At 42.0% G+C, this 19329-nt stretch overlaps 2 protein-coding genes across 5 annotated transcripts in view; one reads left to right on the top strand and one right to left on the bottom strand.

The window, feature by feature from the left end:
* Positions 1 to 8814, bottom strand: part of ZNF277 (zinc finger protein 277) — a 46394-nt gene extending 37580 nt beyond the window's left edge. Inside the window, exon 1 of the mRNA XM_048301861.1 lies at positions 8739 to 8814. Within this exon, the coding sequence (XP_048157818.1) occupies positions 8739 to 8781 (43 nt within the window). The 5' untranslated portion in view covers positions 8782 to 8814. The remainder of the gene's footprint in view (positions 1 to 8738) is intronic.
* Positions 8815 to 8933: 119 nt separating this feature from the next.
* Positions 8934 to 19329, top strand: part of DOCK4 (dedicator of cytokinesis 4) — a 233386-nt gene continuing 222990 nt past the window's right edge. For all 4 annotated transcript variants that reach the window (XM_048300556.1, XM_048300554.1, XM_048300555.1 and 1 more), the window contains exon 1: positions 8934 to 9183. In XM_048300556.1, coding sequence (XP_048156513.1) covers positions 9147 to 9183 — 37 coding nt within the window. In that variant the 5' untranslated portion in view covers positions 8934 to 9146. The remainder of the gene's footprint in view (positions 9184 to 19329) is intronic.

Below are 19329 nucleotides of genomic sequence, written 5' to 3'. Positions count from 1 at the left end.
ATTAATTTCCTCAAGAAACAGAATTAGAATGTGAGAATTAGTGATACAAGTTGTTTATGTTTTTCAGGCAGCATTTTGCTGACTGTATAAATACATGCAGGCTCCTGAACATTAAGTTAGTACAGTAACAACACAGACTACATGTTTTAATCCCGTATAAGACAAAATCAAATTAAAACCTCCAGCAGGATGTTTTCTGTTACATACTGGTCTTTAGAGAAAAAGCTCTACCTCATTTATTCATGCATTACGGAGTCATAATAAAATTCAGTGCTGGCACTGGTCAAGATAAATGCTAGCAAAATGCTCCTCTGACAGCACTATCACTTAGAACTGCACACATTTGTTTCATAACATTCCCATTTTTATATTGTGAGACTTGTGCACTTCTACCATGGGACTGGCAGGCCTGACCTGGGGCACATGCCATGAACTTTGGCAGAGGCTCTGGATGGGAGGGTGCTGTGCCAAGCTTCCCTATGCTGCCCACCAGCCCTGTCCCTCCTCTTGCATCTCAGCACAGCTCTGACCCACACAGGAGTCTTGCGGCCCCTGATCTCTCTCCAGCTGCTTTGTGCTTTGGCTGGGTTTAGAGATCAGTTTCGGAGCATCTGAACAGGATTTGTCTGGAGTCCAGGTATGGACAAAATGCATCCCAACCCTTAAGAGAAATGCCTGGGTCTAAACCAAGGGGCTCTTTGGTGAGGGAACCTTACACTCACTTCATGTAACCCAAAGCAGAAATGCCAAACAGTCCAGTATAGTTGCAGGGACTGTGGCACCTTTATGTACTGTGCCTGACTATTTGTTCAGGTGAACACAGCCACAACATACCACAAAAAATCATGAGGTTGAAACAGATGGCATGTCAAGTTACAGAGCTTCTATACCAGAGGGATAAAGAGAAGGCATTTAACCTGCTACAACTACACAAGTCAAGTAGCTACTCCTCAGGTACAGAGCCACCAAAGACAAATGGGAGGGTGACATCTCAATGACCAAGAATCCAACAGAAACAGCTGGGCCATTTCACACAGATCACTGCCTGTGAGTCATAAAAATCAGAGAAAAATATACAAATTTTTTTAAAAAAGACCATTTGGAAGACATGGTCCAGTGAAAACATAAGGCAAAAAAATCAAAAGGGAAGTTTCAAGAAACACAGTTGAAATGTATTACAAAGAACAGAAGTGTGCCAATGGACCACTGAAGCCACTGACAAAACACCTACTACAATTTCTAACTTAAAGATCTACTATAGCAAAATATTAGGACAGAATGGCAAACAAGCAGTGATCATGGAAATACTTGCTGGAAAACCAGGTCTTGAGATCAATGATCAGACTATTGCAGCTATAACAGGTAATGCTGTATACCGATGATCTAAAATCTTTTATGATCTTAGAAAAAACTCAAGTCAAATGCAATGCCCTTTTAATTTACTTCATATTTAGGTTGGCAGTCATTTGACTGTCATAACATGTAACATGCTGCGGAAAATCAAAAAAGGCTCCAGTTGAGCACTCCTGACTTCACACTGTAATGAAGGTATCAAATATGGGTACTCTTCAAGTACAAAGTAACTTGAGCATTCCACATCTGTACAGCAAAATAAGTGTTATTGTTTATACCACAGGACATAAATCTACCACCCTACCAAGTGGGGCAGATAAACTCCCTAGCATGAAACTGTATTGCATAAATAGCCACACACACTACATTTGTACTCAGTATCATCTGGCATATCCTTATTGAGGAAAACTGCTTGCACACCCCCAGTTACCTGATCCTACTGTGGAGCAGGTGAGCATCTTTAAAAAATGTGCACATTATATTGCAAGCTAAGCAGAATCATAGAATAATAGAATGGTTTGGGTTGAAAGGGACCTAAAAGACCACCTAGTTCCAACCCACCCCCCGGCCATAGGCAGGGATGCCACAGCAAAATTTCAGTCTGGTTATGTGGTTTTAGTGGTACTGACTAATATATTATTTAATACCACAATTATCAGGTCATTGAACACTAGTCTTTTTCCATTCGAGTGACTGTAATTAAGTACTGACTGAGTGTAGACAACAACTCTGCAAAGAACCCACACTTTCACAAATACATTTCCCTGACTTCAGTGAGACACTGGTCAGGATGATGTGCCCAGCTCTTCAGAGGCACAGACTTGCTTTAAAGCTGTACAAAACTTACCACTTTTTTTTCCCTCCCACTTCTGGAATGTCATGTTCTTTCCTGCATTGTGCGAGGCTTTTATTGATGCAATATTTAAAGCTACTTTAAAAAGCCCACAGAACAACATTCAAATGCTTTCAGGCTTTTCTCCTAGTTTCAGCCTACTGGGAGTTTGTGGATCAGAATGTGAAGCAAAAACCTCAGACAGAGGCTGGGAACAACTGCAGTTTTAGGATATAGATGGTCACACAAAGATGCAGAGTTCTAGCAGAGGTTTCAAGACAGGACATGGTGGAAGGAAGCACGGGCTGGGAAAGGTTATGAAGGCTATTTGGACAGACAAATTTAACCTATACTGAAGTTAAAATACTTAATGCTTGTAATTTCCTAACATTTAAGTTTTTTTCTCGCTTTCCTACTGTTTGTATACACAACCATATGCTAGTTTAAACCCTACATCCCTTCATCAAGAAAGCTGGCTGAAGTCTCAAAGGGTGAACTCTATCACCTGGTTATATGATATGCACACCCTGTGGCAGTCATCACTGCTGACAAGAATCTACAACACCGGTGCTCTTCCAGAAAACCAGTACTCCCCAGTAAAAACAAAGCAGTGAACAAGGTGTTTCAATAGGCATAACAAATTATCCTGGCATCTGTGTTACACCCAGAACATTCAAAACACTTGAAGTACCTCCCTAGCCTATACCTCTATATCTACATAAAGCATGTCCACATCTATTATTTGTTCAGTGATGAGAACGCTTTTTCGAGTAAGAATCAGGTATTTGCCAATACAGAAACAGTTTAAGGGTCTTCATCAGTCTGAGGACTGATGAAACACCACTCACTCTCTCTCCACAGCAGGTAACAGAAAGACTGAGCAGAGATTTCAAAGAACTTGAAAGCTTTAACATGCAAACAAGTTACCATGTTTAAGTTGTGTACCTGCTCACCAGGCAGTCTGAAGCAGCTCACTTCTAAATGAGCTCTGGTGAGAGAACAGAGGAGCTGATACTAGGTAGTTTGCTCATGCAGCAAAGCCTTTACTTGCTACTGAGCAGGCAAGAATTGGCTTAGACTACTAAAATGGAATACAAAGATAAAGGCCATCCATCTTTGCTTTTAAGCAATGAAAGTTTTCTGAATTCAGAGAAAATCAAATAGCAAGTCTTTATTGGGTATTTAGCCTTGTGCTAACAGAAATTACACATTCATTCTGAGGTGTGGGGATGCCCCCTTGTCTTCAGATAAAATATACTACACATTTGCAACACAATTATTTGTAAAATTATGGCAGGAATTATGGGCACTTCAGATCTCTATTATCTACCAAAACAATCCATCACTTATTAAGTTATTATAGCCTGTTCAGTGAAATATTTAGTTTCACATGTATATTTTCCCATCGTCTGTTATGTAAGAAATGTGCTGTGAAGGCTAAAAACACTAAAATATTATTGCAACAGTTACATGAAAGGATTTTGCCTTTTTAATTTTTCAAACAGAGAAGCACATAAAAGGTGATTTTACAACAATAATTTACTAATTTCCAGTCCTCCAAAGATCCACTTGCTTATCAGGTAAATGTTTAATATTACTTTGAGATTGAATTTTTAATTAAAAATCACAAAAAAGGCTCTTAAAACATTTTTAAATAATACTGCTTTAGGAGATACATTCTGGTAATCGTATTAAAATAGTGTTGCACTTCCAGAATTAATTAGTGAACCTGTCCTCCAGGTGTAATTGCTAATTGTTCAGTTCACAATGATTAACCCGCATCAAACCAAGATCCTTTACAGAGCTTATAATGCCTACTAGTAAAAGGAATCTCTTCTCTCTCTGTAGTATGGTGGAAGCCTCAGGTCTTGAAATCCTCAACTGCACACAAAGATTCAACCTGAGAAACAGATCACCATTGTATGGTACACCGGATGCTTGAAAGTGCCCTGTGGGAAAACAACTGAGGATGCAAGCACATGTGATCATTTGGAACTGGTGGGGGTTTTTAAGGAAGGGTGCTGAGCAGGATATCAACCTCTAAACCCATGACACAGAAACGGGCAGATACATGTGGGCAGCTCATCTGGCTAAGGTCTGAGGATCTCTTGTGAATGCAGAGACAAGAACAGGCAGCTGTGTGCTCGGGCAATGGCTGCTCTGTTGTCTTGCTGGAGCTTTCACCCAGGGACATGAGCAGCCAGCAGCTCCCCATTCACCATGCATGCTGTGGATATTTTGGAGAGGAAGGAGGTAAAGCACTCAGTCTGATCTGAATAGGAGCAGTAGTATAAGGAAGCAGGGGTTGGGAAGGCATCTAGTTCACCACTTATTTGGCTAAGGATTATTCAGTAAAAAAGAAACAACAAATAACAAGGAAAGTGGTAGATTACACACACACAAATATTAATGAGCGGGTGAAAACAGAGACAGTAAGTTGTCCTTGTCAATATGGGAACTAATGCCATTAAAGGAACTACTCACACACATACTTCAACAGGGTCAGCATGAACTCTTGTCACTGATGTGAAAGGGGAAATGTGTGATTATCATATTATAAAAATACCATATCATATATGGTATGTTTGAGAGCGTTCGTGGATGGGATCAGAAGGCGTTTGTGGGATTTTGTATATTTTATAAGGAATTTAGTGGAGAGGACAGAGAAAAGGAAGGGGCAGGGGGGCAAACACCAGGCAATGGAGATGGGGAGTGGAGGAAAGAATAAAAAGGGCAAGTTGCATTTAAACAGTGGATAAGCTTCTCTGATCAAACCCTGCACCTGATCACCTCTTTTCCTTCTTACTAAATCCTTAACTACTTTTTGTGTAATTCACCCTCTGTTCTATGTGTGATACTGCTGCATAGTCTTAAGTGCCAGCAACTACAGAAGATGCTGCAGCTCTCAGGGTCTGCAGATCCAGGAACCAGCAACTGGAGGGATGACAGTGTATCTATGTGTAATTCAGAGAAGTCCAGCCAACAAACTAGGACATTCTTCTAATATTTGAGGGATTCATGACTGTGGGGTGCATATGAGACAAGGGCCAATGTGTGTATCCATTGCGATAGCCAACACCAAGTTGCTAGCAAAAAGGAGGAAACCTCCATGCAGGGCAAGGGGGTCCAAGCACAGAAGTCAGAGAGGTTTACAGGACGTCGTAACGTTCATGGGACCCACAAATGCATCTGTCCTTCTGAATCAGACAGCGAGGGTGCCTACAGTGTTTTCACTAGTGCACTTCAGTCCTAATCAGTCTTCACCACCCCAAACGGGACTCAAAAGTACCATCCTCCTTTACCCTCCACATCTTGAGAACTGGCTTTAAGGCAGAGCACAGCCATGTAAATTGCTGCTGTTGCCATTTTCCTCACTGCCTGGCTCTCTCAGGGGAAGGAAATCCAAAGGGAATAAGAGGTTTCCCTTTCTTCCTCAGGGGTCACGCTGGCGAATTCCTTTAATCAGTCCTTCAGAAGGGCTACCCTGATGCATGCATGAGCTTTGCCTAAGGTGTCCCACAGCACTGTACCCTCTAATGTAGCTTGGAGCAGCAAATGTGAAGGACTATGTCACTACAATGCAGTTGTCAGGAGTTACTGATAACCTGGGGATGTAATTTACGAAACACTTGTCAATTCCCCACCCTTACTGTCGGAGCCAGTGGCTGGGTAAGCAGCCCAAAGTCCAGAAATGGACATTGAACAGACTTAAGAATCCACACTGATATACAAGCGGCCTGTGAACAAGGGAGTGCTTGCAAATCTAAAGAAGAATGCATCCATTAACCTGGATGGAGAAATCTTTTGGGTCTGAGAGTACATGGGACTGCCTTTCAGTGACCAGGAAAGAAGAAGCCCTGCGTTCCAGAGTCCACTGCGTTGAGCAGCTCTAATAGCATCCTTAACAGAACATAAGAGTTGAGCAAAAGAAGTAATGCCTGCACTATCAAGAACCAAACAGCTTTCACTGGAGTATCCTCTAGGTAGAACAAAAAAAAGTAGACGTGGGAAGACCAGTCAAACTTTAGTTTTCCACAGTAAACCAAATATTCTTAAAAATGGAGTACAAGAGAGAGATGTGGAAGGAATCAGAATAACATGCTGTGCTCTGACATGGCACACCCCAGCAGCATGTACTCAAAAGCTCTTGAGCACAAGCACCTTGAGTAGGAAACCATAACTGTCAGACTGATGATGAAACACTGAAAGACACACTTCCAGAAAAAATACTCATTTTAAAATCCATTGACAGATGCTGTAAGAAGTGTTGATACATAGCATAATTAATGCAGACTGAACAAACTGTACTGTGGACAGTGATGTATTTATTAAAAGCCACTTGGTGAAGGCTGCTGGAAGGAACTAACTAGAAAGCAACACTGTCTTGGATTAGAATATAAAAGCACAGGCTTTCCTGTAAATATGAATCAGCAAACCAGGAAATTGTATGTTATTTAATTTTCCTATATGCTGTCTCCAAGTAAGTGACACACCTCAGTGTACATGCAAGTACAAGATGTTGCTAGAGAGAATAGTTTTGTAGAAATAAAACCTCTGAATGAATAAGGATTTTGTTCAGAGGCAGAGAAATAATAAATATTAGGGTGAAGTATTTCTTTGCCCACAGACAATGTGATTTATACTCTTAAGGTATCTCGACCCTAAGTGACTGTGTTCTAAACAAATAATTTCGAAAAGGCTATTTGAGCTATTGGGTACTCTTGTCTTTGTGCAAGGGTAGACTGTTCATGCTGAAGTCAGTCACGGTTAACGTGAGAGGAGACAGCAGTTACAAGGCCGGGGCAGAATTTTATGACTCCCAGCCAGCATGTTGGCAGACTTGTCTTATGGAGAGATGAAGCGCCTGGACATACATGGAAGTCTATAGGCTGACATAAAAGTTAATTTAGCCTGACACCTATTGTTTTGATTTTCAACAGTGATTTTTACATAATTCATTACCTAGAGACTCCAAATGATCTGCCAGGGCATGCAAAGTGAGTTTGGGAGCAAAGACAGAGAAAGTCCACTAGTCCTTTCAATGAGTGTGCTCAGTAAGAGGAAAACAGCATAGGCCTCTGAATTTACATGGAATCAACCGTTTTTTCTTCGAACTGGTGCCAATGTCTTTACAAGAGTTACCTGAAAAAATCTCAGGGTAACCTCATCATCTCTAGTAGTCCACAGACCTATGTATACACAGAAGAGTTGCACAGACTCAGGCACATGTTCTTTCCAATAATTAAAACAGCACAGCTTTGATTCCAGGTGCAATTACACCAGTGTGGAAATGCTCTAAAAGGGTCTGGCTTTTCATGTATGAGGTTCATGCCAACGTACTGCAACGCATAAATAAAGCCAGAGTACTGCTTTAACTACTAGCATAAATTGATATTACTTTTATGAATAGAATAAGGGCACATACTAGAGAAACAACACAAATGTCACTTAAAAGACCACTCACTATCAAAGGCCCAAACACAGAACAAAAGTGCTCTAATTCTAGGTTTGAAACTCCCTGCTCGCACATGACTTCCTCTCATTGTGTCCTTCACACTATTAATGACTTGAGCGCAGAAGTTAAAAGCCAACCTGAACTGAAAGCTACTCTCTTAAGAGTGAAAACATTCAACTATATTTTTCATTCAGATCAAACCAAATAAACCCATAAAATCTCTAGATAACCACTTCAGAATAACGATTTGATCGGAGAACCTATGTCTGGTTCTAAAACCAGACATACCCATCTTAGAGACAACTTGTACCCGGTAAGGCCTGCAAAGTAGTATCATTATCACCGATTTTCTCCCTTTTTTCTGCCTGTGCCTTTCCACAGGACCAGAAGATATAACCCAGGCTCTTGCTCCTGACTCACAATACCTAGGTCTCTCTTAAAAGGACCAGAGTAGCCTGAGGATTTCTTGCCGTTTAGCTACGGTGAGCTCTAGCTAAGCTCATTCCAGAAGGGTGCAGACATACAGACTTCTCAACACAAACCTGCTGCTCTTGCTGCTTATGGTACCTGGCTTATCCCTGCAGTAATTCCCCACGGTCCATTTGTGCTCCTCGCTGTGCGCCGCCTGCTTTGCATTATCTCTGTGTATGTGTGTGTTGACAAACGGATTTATGTGAGAAGCCAAAATGCCGCCCGGACCATCAGCTCCACGTCCCACCGCTCTGGCACGCTGCCGGCATCGACTCCCTCTCCACCTCGACACGCTGTTGGAAACTCTCCCTGTCCCCACACTTCCGTGTGCCAAACGTGGAACGACTAGCATCAGTAGGACCAGAGCGACTCACGTCCCGGTGACCAGCGGGAGACAGGTACGGGGCTTGTACGGAGCTCTCCGCGGAACCCCGCTCCGACGGGCGACAAGTGAGCCCCAAGCGCCGGGCCCTGGCGCTGCCGGCTGCCCAACACGTGTCAGCCGCTCCCAGCCCAGGGATGGCTGCGCCAGCCCAGCCCCGTCCCACCGTCCGAGCCGGGATCGCGGAGCGGAGGGGAGTAGGGGAGCGCAGTGCGAGACCCCCACGCCTCCCGCAGCGCACTCACCTCCCCGTGCCGGCGGTCCCGCAACCCCGCGGGACGCGGCCATTCCGCCGCCGCCGCTCCGCCCGCCCCGCGGCGGGGCGGCCCCGGGAGCCGCGCTCCGCCCCGCTCCGCCCCGGCGGGGAGCGCGGGGCCAGACGGGGCTCGTAGTCTCTCCCGCGGCCGCGGGCGACGAGGGGCGCGGCCGCATCGAGGCACTACGTTCCCCGGCGTGCAGCGGGACGGGGAATATAAGTGGCTGGCGGCGAGCGCGCTTCAGTTAGTCCGCCCGCCCGAACAATGCTTTCGCCGCCGGGGCCGGGCAGCCGCGGCTGAGCGCGGCGGGAGCCCCGGGCAGCGGACGCGCTTGCCGGCCACCGCCGCTCCCCGCGGAGGGGCTGGCGGCGGAACGGGCGCTCGCACGCCGCGAGCATGTGGATACCCACGGAACACGAGAAGTACGGCGTGGGTGAGTGAAAGAGAAGGCGAGCGGGATAGCGTGGGGGCGAGGAGCGGCGCTGCCGGCGGGTAGCGCATCCCGGGCAGAGCGGGCTCGCCCCGCGGGGCGCTGCTGTCGTTCCCCGCGGGAGCGGAGGCAGCGCCGTGTGAGTGCAGCGATGGGGGCCGAGGTCCCGGCAGGGCGCGGGGGAGCGGCCCCTTCCCCGGGGGCACAACAAAGGGCGGCTGATGCCCAAGCCGCGGCTCCGGCGTCTCCCGCCGCTGCCAGGGCAGGGGCCGGTCCCCCGTCTCCGATCCGGGCGCTCGGTTCTCCCCGCTGGCGCTGGGTGAAAAGGCTGGCGTTTCACGGGGAACAAAGCAGCCTAAAAACATATCGCTGGGAACGGCGATCCGGTGGGACACGGTGTCCGGCGGCGGCCCGGCAAGGAGCGGCAGCGGGGCCGCGGGCATTGTTCGCGCGTCGGGGGTTTTGTCGCTGCTTCACTGGAAACCAGACAAAGTGTCGCTTGTGAGAGCCGCGCTGCCTCGCCTGTTCGTTCCCCTCTGCCCGGTGCAGGGCTCTGAAGCCCGCGGGTTTGACTTGCGGAGTGATCGGAGAGACTCGCAGTGATTTTATTTTTCTTGGCACCGCCTACGCCAACACCCGGTGAGCGCCGGCCGCTCGTCCCGGACAATAGCCCCTCTGACACGGGTGTAGCTGAACTGTTGTACAGACCTGCCGGCGTAGTAGGCAGCTCTCCGTGTGTTTACGTCGCGTTTGAACGCGGAGTTGTTCATATTGGAGAAAAGCGGGAGGAGCGCGGAGCCCTCCTTTGTGTGTGTGTGTGTAGCAGCGCTGTGGCGAGCCGAGAGCGCGGGGCCGCTCCGTCCCATCTGGAGTTGAGCCCAGATGTTGCCGTCTTCCGAATGCTAAATTACACAGATCATCGATGGGTTTTTTTTTTCTTGACTTCTTTATTTGTCAGGTCACAGCTGGGTTGCGAGATATTGATTACTCCTGCCACCCGCCTTTCTTTACGAGGATGGGCAAGAGGCTTAAAAGCCACTCTGGGACTCCCTGGAATGGCATGCTGGATATTAGCAGTCAAGTATTTCAAGCTGCAGCCCTCCTCTCTGTCTATTTGTTGTTTATTTTTATTTTCGAGCCTAGTATGCTATTTCACAACTGAAGCATTTCCACCCCCTCCCCCCGGCATATGAGCTAAGAATCTCTATCATTCTTATACTGAAAACAAGCAGATAAACACTGTTCCTCCTATTTGAATAACTATCCCATCGTTGCTAAACAATTAAGAGATATCCCTTAAGTAAGCTTTTCTGCGTTTAGTAACCCTTTTCAGGTACTTAGAGGTGAATTGCTCTTCAGCTCTGCCTTGCTTTCCAGGGCTGGTGTCACTGAAATCTTACTCCTGCTAAAGAAATGCAGTTGCAATTTCTCAATAGAGAGCTTTCTTTGGATCAACCAGAAAATGTAGTCCACTACAAAGATTGTCTTTATTTGTGTAAATATAATATAGTCACAAAAAAGATGCTTATTCTTATTTAAATTCATTTCCTGGTTTTCTGTGATTTGGCTTCCAAAGGCTATTCAAGATAGTAACAAAAAGCCACTGTTCAAATTGGTTTCTCTGTATCCCTAGGATGGGAATGATATTATAGTTCAATATGACTATTGCAAAATGTTGAAATACTAACCTAAAGTAATTTAATTTTTCTCTTGGACTGCTTTTTATACTGTGTGCTCACTCACCTGCATGATGAGTGCTGTCTGCAAAATCTTCACACCCAATTACCCTGGAAGCTATTGTACTATATAGCTGTGGGAGGGGAGGCAGGAGAAAGGGCTGTATCTTGCTGTATAATTATTTAAACTTTATATTAAGTGAACCTCATAAATCAAACTTGCATTTTGCACCACAGACCAGCTTATGTGTTTTCTTTTTTACTGATGGGATGATTACATTTCCAAACAGCTATTTTAATATTTGTGTGTTTATCTGCTCTGGTAAAATGGGTGCATTAGGAAACCCCTTTGAGAATCCCAATTAGTTGTACCGAGAATATGTATCCTTTATACAAAGAGCTCAGCACTTGCCTCAACAGCAGACCTCATCTGCATTTTCCATCTGAATTTTGCAGCACATGCTGTGTGCTGCACATTTCTACTGTGATGCCAAAATGGATGAATAACCAGACAACAGCCACCTGGTTGCACTGATGGGTTGCTGGTAACCAGGTGGCTGTTGCTCACTTGCACAGCCTGACTGATCCCACTTTGAGGGGTAGGTAATACGAGTCACAGTCTTCTACAATTTTTTTAACTTCTGCGTGCTAGCTATTGATAATATCTGGTTGATTTTTTTTTTTTTTTTTTTTTTACTGAGCATGTTGCTTAACTCTGAGTTCATTTACTAGTAGGCAGACATACTGCTAGTTCATTTCATGGTAGACATTCATGCTGATATAAGGAGAACGTTACTACACTTTTATGTGCCACCTTTTTTACTACAGTTGTGTGTTTTTGTTTCCAAGGCTATAGATTTTGTCAGCTATGTTGTCTTATCCCTCAGGATGCTAAAAGTGAAATAAACACTGGAATATTTCTGGTATTGAGAACTTGCTTTGTCTGGGTTTTGATACCTGTATTTTCAGAACAGAAGGTTAAACTTGTGTATTTCACTTTGAAATTACATATTTTGAATCACACCTTCAGCCGTGGTGTCAAACCAGTGATGGCATTGTACAAAGGACTCTGTGATCAGTTATGTGAAGCATTTAGCACAAGGTATGCTGATGAAAGGGTTGGAGAGGTAAGATTATTTTTTACTGTTAACAGTGTTTAAATCTGGTAGATGTCAAATGGAGCTGACTTATGTAAATGCTGTATGCTGATCCATGTGAATTCAGAGCCCAAGAGAATCACAGATTCATTTAGGTTGGAAAAGACCTCCAAGATCCAAAGAGTCTAACCACTGACCAATATTGTTTAGAATGATAACCAAACCCTTTGTTAAAATGCATCATTTAAGACTGCATGGCTTTGGATGCTCTGCAGGCAGCAAACCAGTAAACGTAGCTTTCAAAAGTGACTCTTACTGGTTGGTTCATACTGGAAACTTTTAGCTGCAATAAATAAATCATGGGACTACACAATTACCTTATAGCTGCTGTTTGGAGTAAAGATACAAGTTCTGTTTCATCCTCTATATTCAGGATATCTTTCTTTTTGTCTCACCAGATCTGCATATTGCCATATCATCTGATTTCTTTGATTTACCTGAATCTGTAAGGGTGCAGTTATGTTCTCTGCAAAGTAAGCGATTTACGCTTTTTTACTGAGCACAAAGCTTCTCAGTATTTCTCTGGAAGGCATTTTTTGGATTAGGGTGGAAAGATTAATTAAGGAGAATGATTAAAAACAGTTGCTGAATGTATCATCTAATTTATAAGCAGAATGATATTCCACATGCTGAAGTCATTCTGTGCAGCAAAATACACCAGTTTAACTCTGCCAAGTTGAAGTTGATATTTTTAGTGTGGTTAAGCCATAAATGTGCCTTTCTGAGGGGGGCATGAAGTTTGGGCATCTCCTAGTTCATAGACGGAGAAGTGTAAGGTTCAAATGACTTTGTACTGTAAGCTGAGGTTCGTAGGAGGGGGCGTATTAGTTGATCACGGGAGCAGTATTGACTTGCACATAGACAAAAGCCAATCAATTGGCTTGTGTCCTGTTCTGAGTTGCAGCCAAACTAGTCTTGCTAACAGTCCTGTTGAAAGATAGCAAAGATGTCCTTATCTCCATGCTGCAATCCCTTTTTTGACTGCCAGCTAACTTTACTGTAAATTAACTTGATTTGTTTAGCTCAACAGTATCTCTGTCAGTAACATGCTATAATGTGTTTTGTTAAACATAAACACTTCATTAGCCTTTCTTGTGTGCCTCTTCAAACAGTACAAATAAAGCCTTCAATCAAGCATTATTTCCTCCATTCCTCCCCATTAATTGTGCTTTGGATTTCTATGTGGAATCACTTTGTATTTTTGTCTTAGACTAATATTGTCACTAATAATGAGTAATATCCAAAACTACTATCAAGCTCTCTAAATAACTATTTAGAGTTGAGGTAGGGCAAAGCATAATGTATTTGTGGGTTCATTTAACTAAGGGGCAGTTGAAGGGCGATTTTTGCTTTCTAGTTACAGCTTGTAACTGTTTATGGGGCTGGTCCCCTGCAAGCAAGTGAAGGTGAGGTACCATGGGGCTCCAAGAATGAAGCTGGCAGGATACCGGTGCTCCTTTCCCTCGCTGGGACAGTGGGAGTCCATTATGAAATCCTCCCTGAGTTCTAGCTAGCTGAGATAGCAAAGACCCACACATTCTCTATAGGAATATTTTTGACACATGACACATTTGTCATGGAGGCTTTTATATAGATTTAGTATATCAGTCAAATAAAGGTGATATTTTTTTCTAGTCTTTTATATAAGCAGTAACTTTCAATGTCTTTAAAAAATGGAATTAACTTGCAGTTTTTGGACAAAAAAATTGCTACCTATGTTCTGTTGGAGAGCAGAATATGAAGGTTCAGATTCTTAAGTAATTTTTGGTCATAAGACTAGTCTTAAATAAAGTGGTGGAATTTTCTTTAAATAAGGCTAGATCAAGATTTTAAAATGATTTTTAAACAGCTGCCTCCAAGAATCTGTAGTCTTCCATATGGATGTGTGATGTTTTGAATGTCTTCACTATCTCCTAAGGACAGCTCAGAGCTGGCTGGCTCATTAACATGTTACATAGTGCCCTTCAGAGATCTAATTTTTCCTATTCACTACATATTTGGAGCTACTGGGGAAATTTCTGAAGGCGGAGGTTGTTTCAGGGTTAGCTGTATACTGACGACACTGTTTTTCTTCCTCTTTTGCTGTATAGAGGGTTTTTTACCACCATTCTCAGTGTTGGACTTGGGAGGCTACTAGCTGGGGTGGATTTAACCAAAAGGTGATGGAACAATGGTGAATTAAATGACATAAGCCACGAAGGTGAGAATGTGTTCTCCCTGTGGAAAGGGAGAATTTTTTTTTTAGTCTAACATAGGCTAATGTAATCTGTGATTGCTTCTGCGCACTCAGGCAGCATGTGATGGAGTCCCTAACTTCTCTGTCAAGGAAGCTATAATTGGTTACTGGACTCCTACCATGCAGATCTCAGCAGCTTTTTGCACTGCTTGCAAGAGTGTCTGCCATTGACTCATCTTGCTTCCCTAACCTACACCCCAGAAAGGAAACTTCTGAATAAAATATGGTTTCATGTTTGCAGCCTGGTACAATGTTTTCTATGATGTTCTATAGTTCCGAGCTTGTTTCTGAGTGTAATTCACTGTGTAGGTTTTGGTCTATAAAGTTCTCTTTAATTTGAGTTTTGGGATTGGGGAAAATCCTGAGGAGAGCATTTGGCTGCTTGGGTCATTTGTGACACTTGAATGTATTCAGCAACTGAGACAAGGCACTTTGAGCAGACAGTTTGCACCCTTGGGATATGTCTTAGTTAATTTCTTTGGTTTTGAGAGACTTGGTGTTGTGGTTTTGTTTTTTTTTTTTAAACTGGATTTGTTGGCTTTGTGAAGGTAGTGTGGAACAAACTTGATAACCTCTCAAAGCCTGGTTCTTCACAGAAGGGTTGAAATGCAAAGGTTTTGCTTACTTTTCGGTCTGGAATTTGTTTTGTTGCTGTGGGATTTTTTGTTGCATGTAAGTGTACATCATTGAGTAACCTTTTGTTTTGCTTTTCTTCATTTTCTTGCTATCTGTTTGTGAGGAGCTGGGCAGAATGCCTTTGAGGTGATCATTGTCCACTTCCCAGTGATTTGGAAGCCAGGTGACTAACTTGGAGGGAAACGTCCCTTTTTATTTATTTGTTACATGCATTTAATTTGTCTTAAATGTCTCTAGCATTATGTAATACAAATGATTGATTTTTAAATTTTTTTTTCCCTGAAGGTCATCAATAGAAATACAGAAAAATGTTTAGGAAGAGTTTTGAGAGATTTAATCTGTACTGCTTTCTCAAGGCCCAGCCAGCTCTAGCTGTCACTTCTGAAAGATATTTGCCAACATATTTTTTTAAATGCTGATAGCAGAGCATCTACAACTTCTATAGTCAGTGCTTAGCAATCTCACTACTAGAAGCGTTTAGCACTGGACCAGTTTTCTTCTTGAACATATCATTATGTACATATGAAGACTTGCCAAGACTTTCCCTTTTATGAAACAGCTCCAGTTATTTCATTCTTTCCTTGTAAATGATATGTTCTTATATTTGACCAATTGATCCATGTTCAAAACTGGACAGGAAAGCTTTATCAGGTAAAGCAGGAGAATCTTAGTGTGCACTTTAGGCGATGTGTCTTGTCTGCTTGTCATTCCTGGTGTGACATTTGTTCCTTTTGCAGTAGCATTGCACTGACTCATGTTCAGTCGGGAACTGCTAATCAATCCTTCAGATCCTTTTCCGGAATTTGCTTGTCTAGACGGTTGTTCCTCCATCCTGTATGTGTCAGCTGATGATTTCTGCTTATGTATCTTAATTGAATGACACTTCTCTTCGATGCTATTTATTCTGTTTGTCAGCCACACTGACTCCCAAATTTCCTTTCTCTCATATGCCTGTTGGAAGCACCTTGTCTGACAGGTTTCAGAGATGCTATTTAGGAACTGTTCTCACTAGCAGAAGCAGATCTTGTTAAGAGAAGCAGTGCATGATAAGCAACTAAAGATGCTTGGATGCCACAATGATTTGCCATTAGTTTGCATTTGTATGTTTAAAGGGATGTGTTTTTCAGATCTTTACAATGACAAGAGACCAAAGTGATAGCTGCTTGCAGTTTCTCTTCATAATGCGTTTTTCTAGTTACTCAGAATTTATGTTCCCAGTTATATAGTTTAAAGATGGTATGATAACTTGTCAACTTTGCATTTTTGGGGACCTGAAATGTTTTGTTTAAAAATAATGCTGATATAACTTCCAGATGCTCAAGGGTGAATAGGAGAGCTGCAAACAGTGCAGCTTTGAAAGCCACCTGTGCTATAGGGACAAAGAAACAAGCTTGGATTTTGCAATCTGTCATGCATTGTGCTTGCCATTTTTAGTTGTTTTGAGTAAGAAGGTAGGATAAAATCTAATTAGTTTTGTAGTATTAGAAAAACAAAAGTCTTATTATAGGAAAAAACCCCTTGCTGTTACTGATTGCACCTTTTATCCTTCTCCAGTTAAGGAACCAAGTCAGCCTATTTTTTTTCAGATTCACATGCAATTATTTATCTACTTTAATAGTAACTACTGAAGTTACTACAACTAAAAGTGTACTCAGGTCTCTAGTACAAAGAGTTTTGTTTTCTTGATAGTTTGTGTGTAGAAAACCAGACTAGTAGATGAGGTAATAAACCTGAAAATGGAGTTGTTAATCAGCAAGTCTCACAATAAGGTGTTTGAGGAATTACTTAAATTTATTTCAGTTTTGATTTTTGTGTTACTTTATTTCAAGTGTGTGTTTTTGTGCTTTCAGGGCTCTGGAAGTAGGTGGTGGCTGGTCTAATGCAGTAAGTAGCTAAATCATGTGCTTGTTCAGTCCTTTCTGCAGCACAGAAGAAATGTGATGCTCTTTGAAATCCATTGCTTGGGATTTCTTGATTTGATTTTAGTTGTTGTTTGCACTGAACTTATGATTTCTGAGTTTTATTTAGAAATGCAAAATAAGTCCTTAACTATAAAGGTGTTTACTGACACATTTTCATGAATACTTTTCATGGAGTAAGTGGGACTCTACATACACTGTGGATAAGGGATGATAACTGCATAATAGGGGCTCTTCCGTAATAGAAATTATGGAATTCTGTTTAGTTGTTTTTAGTGCAAGGCATTTTCTTTAACTATCATAAATCATTTACTCCGTAATAGGATAATGTTTTATTTTTTTGCAACTCTTTGAAATTACAGGTTACAGTGCAGAAATTAAATGATTACTCCATAAAGTATTATTTTAACTTTTCTCCAGAGTGGTGAGTGGTGAGGTGAGTGTGTACAAGATGTTGGGCGGGTTGGGACAGGACACACCAGTACTTCTGATGCTTTGTTTTGTTCCATGGGATAGATGCAAGGTAACTCAAAAATTTGTATATTTCATTATTTTTATTATAGAAACACTAGTGGGTAACAGCTTGATCCTTGATCAAACAGAAGTTATGCTATAGACTATATAAGTGTGCAGTAGTTGTACTTTCATGAAGTAGCATTCATGCTTTTGTAGGTGATATTACCCATAAAATAAGGACTATTAATTTTTTTTTTTTTGAGAAAAGCCCTGTATAAAGACGACTATTGGGTTTTAAGAGTACTGTCTTATCTTTTGGAGAAAAATATAGCATGGGGTAACTTAAATGTCATCAGAGGTAATGCTATGAACCACTGAATCCATAGGTACACCTATAAGGAACATTCTGTCTTAAGGTACAGTTATGAGCTACACTGCTTGAAACTAAGCAAGATAGAGAAGGGCCACATGTAAATGGTAGGTTTTTTTGGTAAGTGATAGTGGTAGTTTTGACAAGAAAGTTGGATAATATTTAGTATCTTCAAGGAAAGTGCCTCTTTTCCTAGGCTGCATGTTCTTTTCTTCACATCTGTACTAGGCCCGTTAGTGCAGAGAGAATACAGAGCTTGACATGCAGTTTGTGTCTTTGCATGGGATTTAGAAATGCTACTTCTGGTGTTAAGATTGTTTCCTCTCTTACTCTGATAAGGAAGAAATAGGAGTATGTATTTTGAAACAATTTCATGGACAACAGTTGGCAGAGCTTGCTCTGTTATTCATGGTTAATAGTGGAAACTTCTTGAACATTCTTTACTTATCTGTTTTTTCCTTATTCCTCTTCATTCTCCCCCTGCCCCCAGCTTCCTTCCTTTTTTTTGGTCTGTAAAACTTAGGACAAAAAAAAAGAGGAAATCCTAAGGTAGAAAACAGAAGATCCCTGTTCTTCTGCTTCAGTGTAAGAAGCACATGTCAGTTCTGTACAGGGTTCATTACCTTTCTTCTTCCACCCACCCCTATCAGAAAAAAAATTTACTAGCTGATTATAAATCAAGCCAAAATGATATTGATATCCTCTTTTCCATTTGGAGTAACAAGGCCTGAATGCTTTTTCTCACTGGGCCAGATGTAGTTCTGAGTTCTCAGCTGTGTTGAACAAATTCATCATTCATTATTCCTATTGCTTGCCAGGTTAAATAGGTAAAGTAAGGGTGGAGGTATCTGCCTGCACGTATTTTGCCATTTTATTTGTCTTGGTGAATATGTCAGTGATAACAGTAAGCATTTCAAGCTACAGATTCTCTGGTTGTTTCCATTACTGGAAAGCTCAATTCAATCACTTAAATTTTCATTATTTTTTTTCAAATTGGATTGGAAGACAAAAGACTTGTATGTGAAAAAGACAACAGACAAGTTAGGCTTTTCATAATGATTTAATTATCCAACGACAATTTCTTTCCACCAATTAATTAAAAAAGCATAGTAAGAGATGCTGAAAGTAGGTAAAATATGAGAATACTATGTGTTTTTCCAGGCAAATGTGTGGTGTTCTTGCATGTGAGACAGCTGTTGGTTTTAGAGTTTAATCTTCTTTGGAGATAGTGTTCGGAAATGTAACATGGTAAGCAGTATTCAGAGCAATCTGAGGTAATGTGCTCTCCAGCCTCAGACTTGGTGACATGGAAATCACTTATTCCATAGTTGCCTGCAGTGTTAATTTCTTTTAAGCTGCTGTCAGTGGTTGCTTCTAGAAAACACTACTGTTTTATTGGTTTATTTTTAAAAAAATATGAATAGTAGCTTTATCTCAACGTGAGCAATTACAATGTGCTTTAAGAAGTAATATATAAAACTTGTTCTCCTGATGAAAAGCCTTGGCTTCCCGGTGGCATGAAGGATGAGTGGTGTCAGTCTTTCTGTTGCTACCTCTCTGTTGTTCAGTGTTGGACTGAATCCATTGCTTTTGTGTCTTCAAGCTTAAGTGTACTCTTGCTTGTTTACATTCAGAAAATTCCTGGGGAAGCCTTTAAGACTGAAAATTTTTGAGCTTTAATGTATTTGCACGTGAAGGA

This window comes from Corvus hawaiiensis, chromosome 4, assembly GCF_020740725.1.
Source record: "Corvus hawaiiensis isolate bCorHaw1 chromosome 4, bCorHaw1.pri.cur, whole genome shotgun sequence".
NCBI classification, from domain to species: domain Eukaryota; kingdom Metazoa; phylum Chordata; class Aves; order Passeriformes; family Corvidae; genus Corvus; species Corvus hawaiiensis.
The sequence above is the reverse complement of the archived record's forward strand: the minus strand, read 5'-3'. Positions and strand labels throughout refer to the sequence as shown.